We start from the raw sequence: 16,419 nt of genomic DNA on the forward strand, positions 1-16,419 counted from the left end.
TTGGATAAAGGCTTAGGATAGTCATTGTGTTGTTAGCAAGTTTTTAAATGGCAAAAAGAGCTGAGAGGCAATAAAGATGATAAAAATATTTTAAAAACTGAGAAGAGACTCTTATAAAAGGGTCAGTTGCGAGTGTGCTATCCAACTTAACGTTATGATTTAATAAAATATTGAAGAACAATGTGAAAAATTATACTCCTTTAAGTGCATATGAAAGGTGTTAAAAAAGCCAAAGTTGGTCTGTCTGCAGGCTCTGATAAGTCTTATTACTCTGTTACATGCAGTAATTTTTTTTAAAATGTAACATCTTTATTCTCTCTTACCCACCCTCTCTCTTTTTCATTCTCTTTCTTCTTTAGGAGCTGCCACTCCAAAACCCGTCCCAGAACCTGAAAAACAAACAGACCATACAGTTAAAATCGCTGGAGTCATTGCTGGCATCTTGCTGTTTGTTATTATATTTCTTGGAGTTGTGTTGGTGATGAAGAAAAGGTGAGCTCCTCGCTATTGCCAAAGACGTGGTTCTACCCCATTGTTGCCAGGTTGCTTCATGTGTGTGACAACATTCAGTTATTGAATTGGCTTTGATGACCAAGACACATCTGTTACTCTGGTCGTTGATAGTTTTCATCATATTGCTTTCAAGGTTATGGGACAAAATTTAGAGAAAATGGCTGTGATTTTGTATGAATATGCAAAGCATATCATGCCAAGTTAACATAATAATTGTGTTTTTTCACAAGTTCATACATAAAACTCTGCAGAATCTTTAAAGCCATATATTCACCAGGAAATTTTTAGTACTTATTACTGACATCTTAATGTATTTGATGTTCTTGGAGATATGAGAAAGAAAATTTTTCCCTCTCATTATAATGAAGATAATGGCAGAATTTATTGAACCCATGTTATGTGTAGGCACCGTGCCAGGGGTTAGTCAACAGAACATTCCTTGAGAAAGAGATACTCAGAGAACAGCCTGATAAAAATACAGGGCATGGACATGGTTAAGGACCAGAAGTAGAGCACATTGAAAGTTATAAGATTGACCTTTTTAGCCAAGAGGTGGTCTAGGGGAGGAGAACAGCAGATGTGACTATTGTAAGCAATCTTTAACCTCTGATACTTGAAAAATATACAAAGTCTTTGTTTTGTGAAAATAAGCAAAAACTTATATAAAAGTTATCAACATGTAAAAATAGATGATAAGGAGCAATGGGAAAATTTTCCAACAGAGATAATACTCAAATCTTGTTTCTTTGCTCTATAGTTTTAAAATAACTGTAGAGTGAGAGTAAAGTCATTGAGTAGGGTGAGGATAGAGAGGCTGGCAAAGTGAAGTCTTAAAAGTCTTGTCTGGTCATCTGAGGAAGTTGGAGTTGGTCCTAAAATCTGCTGATGGCTCTTAAGCAGGTAGTAACATGATGTAATTTTTATCTTAGAAACACCACTCTGATGTTAGGGTATAGCACAGTGTGGAGGGGGAAAAGAAAACTAGAGTCAGAAAGACAAGTTGAATGAGGGGGCAACTTTAGAAAAATTAAGAGGTAAGTTTTAGTAAGCATTTGGAGGCAGAAGCTAAACGAGATGGAATAATATAGAAAGAACCTTGTTACTGGCTTGTACAACTTAGTGGAGATACTACCATTCACCAAAATGTGGAATATAAAAAGTAGAACATACATGGGGAGGGAAGATGGAGAATTCAGATTTGCACTTTTTAAGTTTACTGTTCCTGTAAAGTTAAGTGGAGATGTACACTGGGCAGTTGGATGTGCTGGTATGGACTAGGAATAATACTTTTCATAGTCAAAGTCATCAACATATCCTGGAGCTGAAGCCATGGGTTCGGATGAGGTCACTCAGAGTGATCGTAGAGTGATAAGAAGGAAGTCAAGGATGAAGATAAAAACTTGGGTAACAGTGACATTTAAGGGGTGAGTTAGTATACAAATATATACATACATAGTCTTTTCTTACTTCTTTATTTTATGTTTATTGTTCTACTTAGGCCACAGGGACAAACTGTTGCTCTCTCCCAGCTGTATTATCACTAACTGGTCCCCATCATTTCAACAGTTTCTTAACCTTTCACACATTCTCTATTCTTTTCTCTCTTTGTTCACCCATCACTTGATTTAATTTTTAAATCTTTTTTTCCTTTTCGTTTCACTTCTCTGTACCTCTCTTTCCTTTACCCTTCTTTTCTTCTTCTTTAGCTATTTATCTCTTTATTTCTTCCTTTGTAACTCTTTCGTTTCTTACTTTCCTTCTCTTTTACTTCTCTCTCATCTCATATATTTTTCTCCTAGATGTTTCTCATCTCTCTCTCCACCTTGATGTTTATGTAGATAGCTTATCTTGGGTATAAGTGGTTAGTTAGTACTGTTTTTTGTTGTTGTTGTTGTTTTTTAAATATGATCCAATATAAATTCTAAGCAACACTAGTCCCTTCGATGCCTGGACAATCAAACTAAACATTTTGGAGAGATTTATTTTAAGTTGTGGGAGTATGTAGATTTTTGTGTCCTCTAGCAAGGTCTCTATGAGGAATAGCCTGAAACAACTAATCCAGTTGCCCTTGTGACCTTAGCTAAATTTTAACTCATTCTCTAAGGGTCTTTTCTGCTAAATTAATTCATTATTCTACCTAAGTCTCTCAGGTAGTCATGGAGGTTATGTTATAAATTATGCATTTAAAGAGATTGCCTATGGTTACAAATGGCCTTGATACAACTTTAGACTAAATACCGATAACTCATATCAACTTTACATGATTATTTACTGGATAATAATCTTAAAAGGGTTGTTTTCACAGCATGTGCCACTTTTGTATTTGTTTTCTCCAAAACATAGAATATGTTTTCTGTAAGTCAAATCTCCAATATACTATGCCTATAAATACAAAAAAAAAAAAAAAAAAATGTATGACATAGACCTGAATAGTCATGTGGTACAAACAGTCGTATTTAATAGAAATTCTTAAAACTTTTAATTGTTCAGCTTTTTCCCAAAAATTGAAATCTATATTTTAAAAGTTTTTATTTTTAAACAGAATGATTCAAACAAGATACTAATTTATGGATAAGTTGTGGGAGTGTTACTGACGTAATAAGCTACATTGGTTAGAAGGAACACAATTTATTTTTTGTATTGAGGTATAATTGACATATAACATTATATAGTTTCAGATGTACAACATATGTTACAAAATGATCACCACAATAAATCTAGTTAACATCTGTCACCGTACATATTTACAAAAATATTTTTTCTTGTGATGAGAAATTTTAAGATCTACTCTCTTAGCATCTTTCAAATATGAAATACAATATTATTAACTATAGCCACAATGCTGTACATTACATCCCTATGACTTATTTACTTTACAGCTGGAAGTTTATACCTTTTGACCTCCTTAACCCATTTCAGTCACCTCCCAACCCCCGCAGAGGAACACTGAATTCAGACTGGGAATTCCTAAATCTGTATTTTAACTAGCTTTGTGTCAGCGCCGAGCTGCTGGAGAAGGGAAAGTTTCAGTGGTGAGATGTCCAGTTAGAAGAATGCACAAGGGGCCGACATGAGAATGAAATGGCAGGCATCAACTTTATTGTGGGGAGTGCACTTCTGTTGCAGGAAGTGCAGTTCTATTGCGGGGAGTGCGCTTCTGCTTCTGCTCTTCTTCTGCTCCCCTTCTTGTGCTCCCCTTCTTCATCCCAGGGGACCATATGGCTCCACATATATCAGAGTACAACAGTGGCATTCTCTCACACATACGTGATAAAGTAAGCTGAAGTATGTTTGCATGTGTTAGGCACAGGGGCCCTCTATACTAATGTAACATTCTAAATCCAGGGTCCTATTCGTAGCCGTGAGCCTGACCCACACTTTGTGATTCTTAACTTCTCTGGGCCTTTGTTTTCTCATTTGTAAATTCAGAAATTTGCACTAGACGATCTCTGAAGTCCCTCCAAATTCCAAAATATCAGGTTTTCTATTATGTAGCAGCCTATGATGACGGTACTATACATTTACTATTCTAGAGATATGGTGGGTGGCTCATTGGCTTATTACTGTATTTCATTATTTAATGTACCTGGTGGTTCTTGAATCTCTTTGTTTAGTCAATTCAAGTCTAGAAGTGTTAGTTGGTGAGTAGTTTATCTTTTAGCCACTTGTTTCCCATTGTCACACAGGAGATATTCAGTTAAAAGTAGGGAGCAATGGGAAATGAAAAAAGGGAAAGAGAAAAGGAAGGAAAAGAATTGCCTCCGGTGTGGGTTTCATTCTATTATTAGTCATTTTGCTGGTTACAGTCTCATGCTAACCAAACTTCGAGTTTCAATTCTGTGTGGGCTAGTTAGACTATTTTTCCTCTACCCACAGCACCGAGTCAGCCAACGCAAATACGTGCCATTGGTCATAAAGACAGACTGAGACCAAGAGAAAGTGTGGGTGAAACAAATGCATTAATATTTCTTGAAATGCAATTGGAAGTCTGTCCTGCTGAGAAAAGTTGGTAGTTACTGTTTGTGTTTGTCAACATGCCAGGTTGGGTGATCCTAAGATCTTGGGAGTGAGGAACAGCAAATTTTATTGAGAGACATTGGCAATTATTAACTAAGATTGTGTTGCCTTCTGAAGGACTAGCCTTCCATAAATTATAATTGCCAAGGGTAGGCCTCTAATAGAACATGGAAAATCTGTTCAACTCATACTAACTCATGGCATTCTTTTACATCTAGGCAATAATGACTAAAAACAAGCAGGATCATCAGTTTCATTTGGCTAGAATGATTTATAAACCTATCAGAAATTAATGACTGGTTGTTAATTTGTTTATAACTATTAATCCATTCTGAGCCTTGCCTGGAATAACATAGCATGAAACCTTTTTCTTAAAAACTGTTACATAACCTTTACATTTATTTTTATTTTATCCTCTAAGCAAAGCAATTTCTTATTATTTTCTCTTTTCCAAAAACATGTATTCTTTTGAGGGCGCAATGTTTTGAGGCAACAAGTGTTAAGAAAGGGTGTAAGGTGAATATCTATAAAATAAAAGTTTCATATAGAGCCACAGAACAATATACTCTCAAAATTATTATAAAATAAGTTGAGTAGGAGATACCTAGTTTTTATTGTGTTTCATCAATGTATAGTTAAATATATTTGTGTAAATAAAAATACCTACATTTTCAACATTTTTCATAAGGAATAATTTATCTCAATAACATGTTTGACAGAATTTAGCATGCAAGCACCATCAATTTTATTCTGATTAATTATATTTACTATTGTTTCTAAAATTGCCATAGGTCTTTTAGAAATTTGAGAACATTTGTATTAATTACAGTAATATTCCTGTCTCAGCCATTGTGGTAAACAGAAATTACAGAAGTTGTGGTTATAGAAATAATTAAAGAGATATGCTTTCTTGGTCAAATAACGAATGTTAGTTATTCAACTACATGAACATTTGTTATAGGTAAATATAACTGTTTAAATCCTGAAGTGCTATACCTCTGTCTCCTCTCCATAAAGTATTTTAACGGATGTACATCTTGCAAATGCAGCGTATGTCATTAAATATTTAACACCCATTCTATTATATTTAAACAATACTGGTACTACCAAAAAAAAAAAAAATCTCAGTAAATATAGGAAGTGTTTCTGAAGACATCAAAAAGAATGAGAGAAAATGTGATGAAAGCCCTATTTTCAAAGAAGTGCCTACAGCATGTGGCTGGAGGCAAGTTGACATTAACTATAGTTCTCCTGCTATACCTACGAAAAAGGAATTTTTTTTTCTACGGTAGTTAAGTGTGAGTTGTATGTGGGAAATGTTTTTAAAACTTTTATTCACTGTCCCATTTCAAAATCATAGTTTTGGAAACTACATTGAGAAAGTCATATGTAGCCATTTCTTATGATTATCATTTAGAATATGTGTACTTAATGTGCAGTCATTTGAATAATACCCAGATGTTGAGGCTTTTCTGCTCTAGCACATGCTTTGGCATGTATGAAACAAGATATCTATGTACACAAATGGATATGGGTATGTCATCCTCATCTATCAACTAGCTAATGCCCTTCAGTTTTCTAGATGATAACAGAGTGGGCTTGTTGTAGCTAAACGAAATGATCTTTTTAAGGCTTCCTCTAACCTGGACTTCTTACAATTACACTAATAGCTCCTATATGAGCCACTATTTATGGACTCAACCTAATGGTTTAATTATGTTCTATTAGAGGTTCTTTGGGAAATCTTTATAAGGAATATTTTATTTTAAAAAGGAGTGTGGGGAACATAGGTATGAATATTTTTTATTATTTTACAGGAGGAAAATGTCAGAGAATGGGAAGGAGCAGCCACTTGGGCTTTAGAATCTTACAAACCTGGTTCGAATCCCAGCTCCTACTTGGTAGCAACATAAATTTAGATGAGTTAGTTAACCTCATTGAACTCCGTTTGCAAATGTGAAATGTGATAATAATGTGTACTCCATAGGGGAAGCATGAAAATTAAATGAGATGACTCATGTACATAGATGGCGCTTGGTAAGTAATAGCTTAAGGGCTGTTATTGGAAGTGGGGAAGTTCAAGGTAAAATAGATATTATATGCAGAGCCCAGGATAAATTCAAGTGTGTCTGATTGTTAACCATTCCACTACACTGATCACATCAGTAAAAATCAGAGATGCCTCTTGCTCTGTAAAATTCAGATACTCTTTGTAATCATTAGTGGGAAACACCAGTCATCAGCTTGTTTCAGCTGACTGTTGCTGTACGTCTACAAACATTTGAAACTCTGCCAGCATTTTCTTTTTGAACTATCATTGGAGAATAAGCTAAATAAAAGCTTTTTCCATGTCTTCCTTTACAGAAACGTTTTTAAAATCCCAAATATGTGTATTGTCTGTATTCTTTGAATCATAAATTTCCTTCAGATAACTCACAATTGTGAGGCTGCCATAGCCTCGTCTGGTTTAGTGAGTGAGAGAACTTAGTGACGTTTTATAGCAAGCTGTGAAGCAAGGGAGCTTTCGTTCTGCTTCTTCCTCAGAGGCAAAAGTCGGAGTCTGGGAGCCATGGAAGTCAGAGGGGACCCTTGAGACAACTGCCTGCATGTACAACTTGGCTCTGTACATCTTGGCTTACTAGCTATGTTACCTTGGGCAAGGTAGTTAGGTTTGTGTGCCGCATTTTCCCCAGGTATATCAAGGGCAAAATAATAGTGTTTATTCCAAAATAGTGTTAGGAGAAGAAAACTAGTTATTACCTTGAAAGTACTGGCCCTGATAAATACTAACTATATTATTAATATACATAACACACTACTTAATATGTGAGCTGTAGCTAACTCTCGTTTCAATGTCCATTGCATGTATGCCTCAGTCTTTGTTCCCATAGTCAGAAGAGCAAGGACAAGGAGGTGCTTCTCCTTTAGAGGGAGTACACTTCTCCTTGCCCATGGAGACCATGGGGTCTGTAATTATGACAATAGCTAAGAACACAGCTACCTGGAATAAGACAGCTCACTGTCCCCGTCACTTGAGACCAAGCCTTGGTGAAGGTGCTGTAACGGAAAGCACGAAGGAGAACTGCTCTTTGGCCAAACTCATCCAGCAAGATTCCTTATGCAGAGGCTCCTGCTCAGGCAAAGGGATGGCTGGAATATGGAAAAACATTCTCTACAGAGAAGTAAACCAAAGTCTTCTACCACCCTTAGGGGCTTACTTCCCTCTAAGCCTCCAATTTTTCTGAGTGGGCATGGCCATGGCATTCCACTCAAATACCCTGGATATTAAAACCCATCAGATACAGACCCAGTAAGGGGCCAAGGAATCTGCCTCCTGGGGTCAGAACCAAACAACACATTACTCTTTTTAGGGTGCTTAAGAGTATCATGCGTTTATATGCACTCCCTGGGCTGTCTTAGATTCTGCTCAGCCAACTATCTCAACTCCAGGAGGTCAAGATAAACCTGGGAGCCATGTGGAGTGTGAACCCTTTTGCCATGTGATCACGCACCAGCCCCGAACCTGCACACTGAGCAGGGCTGTCACCAGCCACCTAAGGGCACAGTTGTCCTACTGATTCCTATTTTTAATGCCCTCTAACTTTCTAACACAGGTCATTTTTATCCTATACTCATTAGTGTAGCTTATTAAAACTTGTTTTTTTAGTGTATCTTACCTCTGAAGTTTGGGTCTAACAGTATACACAAAGATGTTAAGAGTGGGTTACATATTTACCACTGAAATCGATGGTTCTCCACACTTTGACATCTGCAGATAGCATGAATGAGATTCCCAGTCAATCCTGCCCAGGCTTTTTGTGTACTCTAAAGGGTGTGTACCCTCTATTCATGTTGGCATGGTTTCACTCTCTATTGGTGGAGTAGGAAGTACCCAGGGCCTGAAAACTCAGGGTGTTTTGCTTGGGATCGTTGTCTAAACCTGTCATCTTACCTAGTGAATCCAGGAATTTAAACTTAAAAGTGTAATTTCTTTCATTCTTTCTTGTTTTGTTTTGTACTAATGAGTGAAATAGTAATGAAAAATACTTAGAGTATAGGGGAAAATACACACATACACACACACAGCATATACACACACACACACACATTTTAAAAAATAAGACAGTTTCTAACTACTTGTTTGGGCTAGGTCCATGATTCCTCTTCTGACGTATGTTAACTTTTTTTTTTTTAAATGAAGAAAGGAATTATATCTTGAATCTTTAACTTAAGCTCATTATTTATAGAAAATCATATAAAGTTAATTTTAAATAGGATAGACAGGAGCTAACGTGTTAACTAGGGGAGGAATTGTTTGTTTGTTTGTTTGTTTGTTTGGCAGATCTCAATCTTACAAGATGCAATACTGTATTAAATATGTTGATTTGAACAGAATCATATTTCTGCCCAGGGTCCTCACAGAGTGTGCCTTTGAAAGTGAATAATGCTTTACTAGATCTACCAGAAATAGTTGTTATTTTCATGTATACTGTTTTCGTATTGGCACTGCTGTGGTGGAACTACAGTAAAGCTATTTTTGTGGGTTTTACTGAAACAAGTAAAAATTGACTCATTTATTAAATTCGACACACTTCTATTTGTTTGTAAAAACAACAGAAAACAAAAAATTGACAAAAAACATAATCCAGGTTATCCTATCAAAGAAAGCTCTCCTGCACAGCGCAGGCATGAGTACAACTTTCTAAAGTTAATTATGTTGCCGAGATGGCTTGAAGCAGCACCTGCCTGAATACCAGAATTCCAATTCAGACCCAGAAATTGGGTGCTTTCCTTACTTGCCCCCTTGTTACAGCTCTCACAGCACACTCTTCTTGCTTTCAGGCTCATGAATTATTTGAGTAACCATCTGTCTTTCCTATTAAATATAAGCATCTTACGGGCTGTGATGTGATGCTTTTCAATCATCTTTGATACCCCACTTTCACACCTAGCACAGTGCTTTACGATGGAAGTGCCCATAGTACTCACATAGTATATTTAATAATTAAAGACAAAAAAGCACTTCTTTAATGCAAGCCCTTCGATGCAACACTGGACTTTGAATCGCTTTGGCTTTTTATTTATTTGGAGGGATATAAATTTTGGAATATCATAAGATACTTCATTAATTCTTTTCCTGAAGTGTAGGCAATCTGATGGACAGATTCTGTTTCAAGTAGTATGATTTTTAAAAGTTTGAATTCTTTAGGCTTTTAATTTGATATATTAAAATAGTTTAAATGAGTAGAGATATATTTAAATTCAGATTCAGCTTAATTAAAAGAAAAATATGCTCATAAATATTATTTACTTAAATTATCACTTATTTTTAAAATGCCTTTGAGACTTTTTTTTATAAATAGTGTACTCCGTTGCATATTTTTAACGAGCAACATCAATTTAGATAGAAATTGTTATATTCGAAAAGCGAATAAACAGCCTCCAGATGAATTTTTCTTTATGCTATGAGCATTGCTCCTAAATAAATTAAAATATCCAGTTTCACAGGTCTTCCATTCAGTGGGTTTACGATGGAAGTGTTCGGGCTGATGCCTGGCTGCGCCGGTTCTCTCTAATTCATCCAGGTCTTCTCATGTCCAGGCAGCCCTTCCACCTTTGCATTCTTGCATGGAGTTGTTCCTTTTCATGTGTGTGTTTGATAAGAATTTATGATAAACATTGGTTCACTCTCCTGTTGTTTTAAGGAAAACATTAATATAAACAAAATTAGGAAAAAGCCATATACTGAACAGCTTTAGTATAAATGTGTGGTTATTGTGAGCTGTCAAAAATGTCCTTTATCTTTTTAACTGTTTTGTCTAAAAGCTTGTGGGTTGTGGGTTTGGAGTCAGCAGTCAGTCGTTGAAGAAACTGGCTACTCTTCAAAAAGAACATCAGCTATTAATGCCTAATTCTTAGATGTGGTCTTACCTTAACCAAAGGGAAGGGAGGGAAATCTCTGAAATATATTATGATCTTGAAAATGAAGTGGTGACATAGCATTAACTGAAATTCTTAATGCAATGGTTGTCATCTGGGAGTGGTATTGCTCACTAAGGGGACACTTGAAGATGCATCGGGGTATCTTCAGTGAGAATGGCTTCATTATAATTTCAACCGTTGATTGTATAGCTTTGTTGTCAAAACAATCAAGATATTTCTTTTACAATTTGTCAAGCTATATAATTAACTCAGAGTTCTGGTCCTAAAATTAATCTTAAGAGTCATAATCAGAACTGTCTATCAGACAAGTAAAGATGATCCAGCCAAGGAAAGGTGAAGCCCCGGTGAAGAGCCTGTCTTGAGAAGTCATCTGTTTTTCAAGTTCAGTCAGATGTACTCCAGTGTTACAGATTTTCCTGTCCCTGCCCCCCAGTCCCCCAAAGGGAAGCAAGGATTTTTTAATTATTTTATTAACTCTTCTAATGTTTTTTTTATAATTGGCAACTAATCAATTTTTAAAAACTGTGTTGACTACATAAAATCAGTATCTAGTAACCAGTTTGTAATTTCTAATTCTAGTTTAAGGTAAACCAAGCAGAAGACATGTAAATGATGACATTTTAATATTTTTTTGTCACCTACAAGTTTCTGCCTATAGGTATTGCCTAATACCAGAAAAAAGAAAAAAAAAAAGACAATTGATTCTTCTCTTACCCAAGATTCCTCTCTAGCCACATGCTTGTTAGTACCTATGATGTCATCAGATAGCAAAACTGGACTACAATATAGTATTTTGTGAATAAGTGGTTCCTACTTGGAAATACATAAGTTAAGCTTCACTTATCTTGTTGGTGATGTTGCCAGGTGTTTCAGATTGTGTTTATGTCCAGTTTATAACTAGAGCCCACCCCCACTTTCTATACTAACAATTGCTATTGACTCCTGAATATCTCTTAGTCTAAGTTGGGGATCTCTGGATTTGAGATGAGCCTCAGATAGTAACATCTATTACAGTGCTTTCACTCATAAGATTAAGATTAAATTTCTTAAATTCTGTTCGCATTAACCCTCTTTATGGTCTTACAAAACAGTTCCCCCAGTGTAGGAGAGAGTACTAGGCTGGCCCTGGCAATGCTCATCTTTGTGCTCTGGTTCCAGGAGGGACGCTGACCTGTATCGGCCTGGCCTTCCCTCCTAAGGGGCCCTCCTGATGGATTGTGCCCAACTGACCAAGCTAAGCCTTGAGTGCTGTGGGTTCTGCTGCCTAGCCCAGCCCAGGCGACATAGTTGGGAATCCTGGACAGTGTGTGAGAACAGGCTCTTTGCTAACACAATGGCTATTGATTCCCTTATGCCAGGTTTAAAAAGGAGTAAGATTTATCAATCTGCTGTAATCTGAGAATAAGAAGATAGTATTATTTCCCTATAGATCCTTTAGCTTTCACTTCAACGCACACACATGTTTATGGCCTATCTTTATGAAAGAGAATTCAAATTTTTGAGCTGCCTGCCCCAGTGTCCAATCCACGGCCCGGTGACCCTGCTTGGTCTTGACATCAGGCGGCAGTTATGAGAATGTTCCGCTGCCTTTGCTGCAGTGAATATTGAAGCTGGTGGCACATCCAACAGACCAGACACCACAGCCCTGACACCCTCTGTGGCATCTAGCACCTTCCTAGTAGCCTGCCGAAGCCTGAGAGCCATGTTCCCGCCACTCCACAGCTCTCTCCCCGGGGCCAGGCCAGCCTACTTTCATTCCTTGGGAGGAAATTGCCGAGGTACCCGAGTTCCACAGGCTTCCCTTCAAGAGCAATTTAATCTTCTGCTGTCCTAATTGTTGTGCTGGTGCCTGCACTTAAATGACCATCCATTTGGATCTCTAAACAGCTTCTAACTCTTGTCCTAAAACTGCCCCCTGAATTCTAAAATTGTGTTTTTTCAATCTGGAATTTCGAAGTGCTAGCTTGATTCTGTAAACCTTGCCTAACTGTAGATTAAGTGTCTAGCATAATGGATGTCTCCTCAAGTAGCTACATACTCGTCAGTGTATGAGGTTCAGGCTCTGTACCCTCATGATTAGTCAGACCGGCCCTATGCCAGACACAGGTGATACCCAGGTTGCTAGTGATTACTCTCAAGGGAAGACTGCCAAACACAGAGCTTAGGACAATACTATAACAAAGGAATGGAACATAAATAAATGGTTCTTATTCTGTGTACCATTTTACCTTTATGATTGACACTGATGTAAAGAATAACAATGGCAACAAATTTTAACTGAAGTTATGTCGTTAAGTGAAATGGTAATTCATTATGCAAAGGGAGAAAGTGACTCTAGAAAGAATGTAGTTGATTAATGAGCGTGATTAACAAATTCACATTTCAAAGGTCAGCATTATAGATCTGATTATGTGCAATGCAATGCTCTTCACTGATGTTCAGGTCCTTTTCCTAACACAGAGAGTCAAAGGACATTACCAACAATTATTTTAATACTGTGTGTTCTATGACTTATGAAATTTTGAATTCTCAAAATGTCTTTTAATTACTATTCTGACCACTGCATTAGTTTCAGGGTTTTTTTGTCTAGGTTGAGAGCACTCAGCAATTATTTCTTTTTCAGATGTCACACTCCTAATTTTAGTGATAATATGTAAAGAACTTAAAACAAACTGGAGCTCTAAACAAATAAATCAAGCTAAACTATGGTAAATGAAACAGCCAAAAATTAATAGCAAAACTAAGTAGAATATAGAAAAACAAATTAGAGTAAATTTTTGGATTCTAAAATGTTGTTTATTATGATGACTTCAGGAGCCCGCTGGAGGCAGCTGCATTAGCCAAGAAATCTCCTACTTAGGTGATTTTTGTGATTTGACAAACACAATCTGTTAAACTTATGTTTCTAGCAATGTGCAATCCCTTTTTTAGGTGTGCATGAAATTAAAAACATACGAAACTGAGACCCAGAAGTGCAGCACTACTGTTTTTATTTCCAAAAATATCTTTCTAAGTATTTACCCAGAAGAATTGAAAGCAGCGTCTTAGAGAGATACTTTTATACAAATGTTCATAGCATTGTTCACAATAACCAAATGGTGGAAACAACCCAAATGTTCATTGATGGAGGAATGGATAAACAAAATTGGGTAATTCATACAATGGACTATAACTCACCCTTAAAAATGAAGGAAATTCTGACACATGCTACAACATGGATGAACCTCGAGGCCATTATGCTAAGTGAAATAAGTCGGTCACAGAAGAACAAATACTGTATTCTTCCACATGTACGGGAGACCCAGAATAGTCAAATTCAAACATACAAAAAGTCTAATGGTGGGTGGCAGGGGCTGGGGAAGGATGGAATGGGGAGTTAGTGTTTAATGCATACAGAGTTTGGCAAGATGAAAAAGTTCTGGAGATGGATGATGGTGATGGTTGCACAGGAATGCGAATATACGTAATGCCACTGAGCTGTATGCCTAAAAATGGTTGGGTAAATCTTGTCTTCGTATATTTTACCACAGTTTTTTTAAACGTGTTAATATTTGTAGAGCAGATGATGTTTCATCAGGTTTTGAATGCTCATTACTGCCCTTATCATTCTAATCCATGGGCAGCTTCAGAGCACTAGAGCAGCCTGCGGTAACTGTAGACTCATGTAGTGGTGGAGTGGCTACCTTTTGGACTGTTTGGCCTCGGCTGGCTGGGAGAGTTGCTTTGTCCAGCTCACAGCAAAGGAGTACTGATGAGTTTGGGACATGTTTGCCTGAGGCTAAGAGGGCCACAGAAATCCCTGAGGCCACATTTGAAGCTTGCAGCCTGAAGTATTCCAGCATTGTCACTGACGGTGGTGACAGTGCAAAAACCAGACGGCATCCGAAAAGTTACCCCCTGAACTCTTACCATAATACCCCTGAAGCAAGGCAGGATGGCCATCAGCCCGGAACCCGCAAAACACATGTGCTCAGATTACTGGTGATGTGCTGATTATTTCAATCAGAAGTGAAGAAAATAACATGTTCTGCTGCAATATTTTTAGACACCAGAGAGTGAAATATAGATATCGTGAGGCTGATGGCTTTCTCAGCTGTCAATTTCTTATTTTCTTTACTAGTCGCAGTGACTATGGCACAGATCATCTACAAAAAGAATATGAATGTGTCCAGCATTCTAGAAGCTCGCAGTGCTTCAAATGAAATCCACACAGCTCTTCGCATGCAGGCCTCGGAATGTGTGCCGCTTCAGTCTTATGGGTTTGATATTTAAAAAAATAAAAAATAAATTCAGTATACGCTATGTAAAACTTAGGGTTTTGGTTTCTTCCAGTTAAATGACACTTCAGTTAGTGGATTCTGAATTGTTCTCTGGGTTGGCTGTTTCCAAGCAGCCTTTCCATACAGAGCAGACTTGGTGGCTCTGAACTGACTGAAAACGTTCCGAGGGCAGGAGCCGTGGCTTAGTCATCTCTGTCTCTCGCATTCCTAACCCAGACCACATAAGTGGTTGTGGATCATTGAGTAAATGCTTGAATAAATGCTTGAGCAGGTCTTACTGTGTGGGAGCCCCTTGTGCTCTTCCTCGCAGCTTCTAAAGGAGGCTTGACTGACTCCAGACTATTTGTCTTGCATCGTTACTGAGGTGAGGAAAAAGCCTTATTCTTGCTCCCTTCTCTTCTTGCAAAACCCCTTTCCCTGAACTGTGGCCTTCTCTTTGTAACTGGAGTCACCATGAAGAAGACAGTACCCCATAAATGGAATTCTTCTCCATTTCCCTATGTGTTTTTATTTATTATGTATGACATCTATAAGAAGCTTCTTATATAGCCCATCTTTCTTCCAAACAAGTTTATTAACCAAAAGGGATGATAATGACTCAAAAGAGGATAAAAGCAAGATTTACCTTGAATAATCTAAATTACTAATAACCATTCATGAATGAACGTAAGTTGACTCTTCTAGTCTTTCTGTTTATATTACTTGTTACTCTTTAATAGTGATGACGATGATGATGATAGCCTGTATGTTAAGCATTTGCTTCATACTAAGCACTGCTCTAAGTTTTTTATGAGTATTATCATAGTTAGGCCTTGTAACAACTCTATGACATATGTACTGAGACCTTGTTTTTTACAGTCAAGGAAGCTGAGACAGGAAAGTAGGTTGTTTAAGTTGCACAGTCAGTAAGCCACAGAACCAAGGTCAAGCCAGCCCATGTATCTCCAGCGCTGCCATTCTGAACCGTTATGGTTCTTAAGTTGAAATGGAATAGAAATAGAAAAAGATGGACACAATATCTACCCATTGAGCTGGAAAGAAGCCAAGATAAAATCCCACGACCTATATTGTACCCAACATTCCCCTATTCCTCACATCACGCATTTCGTGAAAGAAGAAAATCACACCCCGTGTGAAAGAGGACCCTGCCAAGCCAGGCGGGAAGTCTGGAAGCTGCCTCTGAGCATCAGCTCTGCTCACTTAAGGCAGGAAACAGAGGGGGGACCTGGGTAACTTGGGCTCCTTTAGAAGCCTTTGACAAATCAAGCATCTCAGGAGGCTTACAATATGCCACAAATGGATGGCCACCTTCATGTGTAAATAATTTTCAAGCCCCCTAGGTACACACATTGTAAAACTCCAAGTTGGCTCGGCAGCCCCTGTCACCCAAATACAGTGACTACTTGATATGGAAATTCTGGTGGCTTCCCCACTTCTAGCACCATATGTTTATGAGGCTCATGTCTCCAACAAACAAAGCCTGTTGTTGCTGTGTGTACACTGCCCCGTCTAAGAAGGCCAGGGTCACTGCTTCTCAGCATTGCCCTGATCAGTTGGACTTACCTTTGTGACTCGGAAGTCCACAATTCCAGTCCACAGAAAAGACTGGAACTTGGAACTCCAGCTGTGTTCTCATTTCTTACACACTTACTTGTTAGATTCTGAG

The 16,419-nt window shown here is 37.7% G+C and overlaps 1 protein-coding gene across 5 annotated transcripts in view; it reads left to right on the forward strand.

Moving 5' to 3' along the window:
- PTPRM (protein tyrosine phosphatase receptor type M) overlaps positions 1 to 16,419 on the forward strand; it is a 699,551-nt gene that overhangs the window by 478,476 nt on the left and 204,656 nt on the right. For all 5 annotated transcript variants that reach the window (XM_039845844.1, XM_039845843.1, XM_039845845.1 and 2 more), the window contains one exon: positions 360 to 492. In XM_039845844.1, coding sequence (XP_039701778.1) covers positions 360 to 492 — 133 coding nt within the window. The remainder of the gene's footprint in view (positions 1 to 359; positions 493 to 16,419) is intronic.

Source organism: Pteropus medius, unplaced genomic scaffold (assembly GCF_902729225.1).
Source record: "Pteropus medius unplaced genomic scaffold, Ma_sr-lr_union100, whole genome shotgun sequence".
In the NCBI taxonomy this organism is placed as follows: domain Eukaryota; kingdom Metazoa; phylum Chordata; class Mammalia; order Chiroptera; family Pteropodidae; genus Pteropus; species Pteropus medius.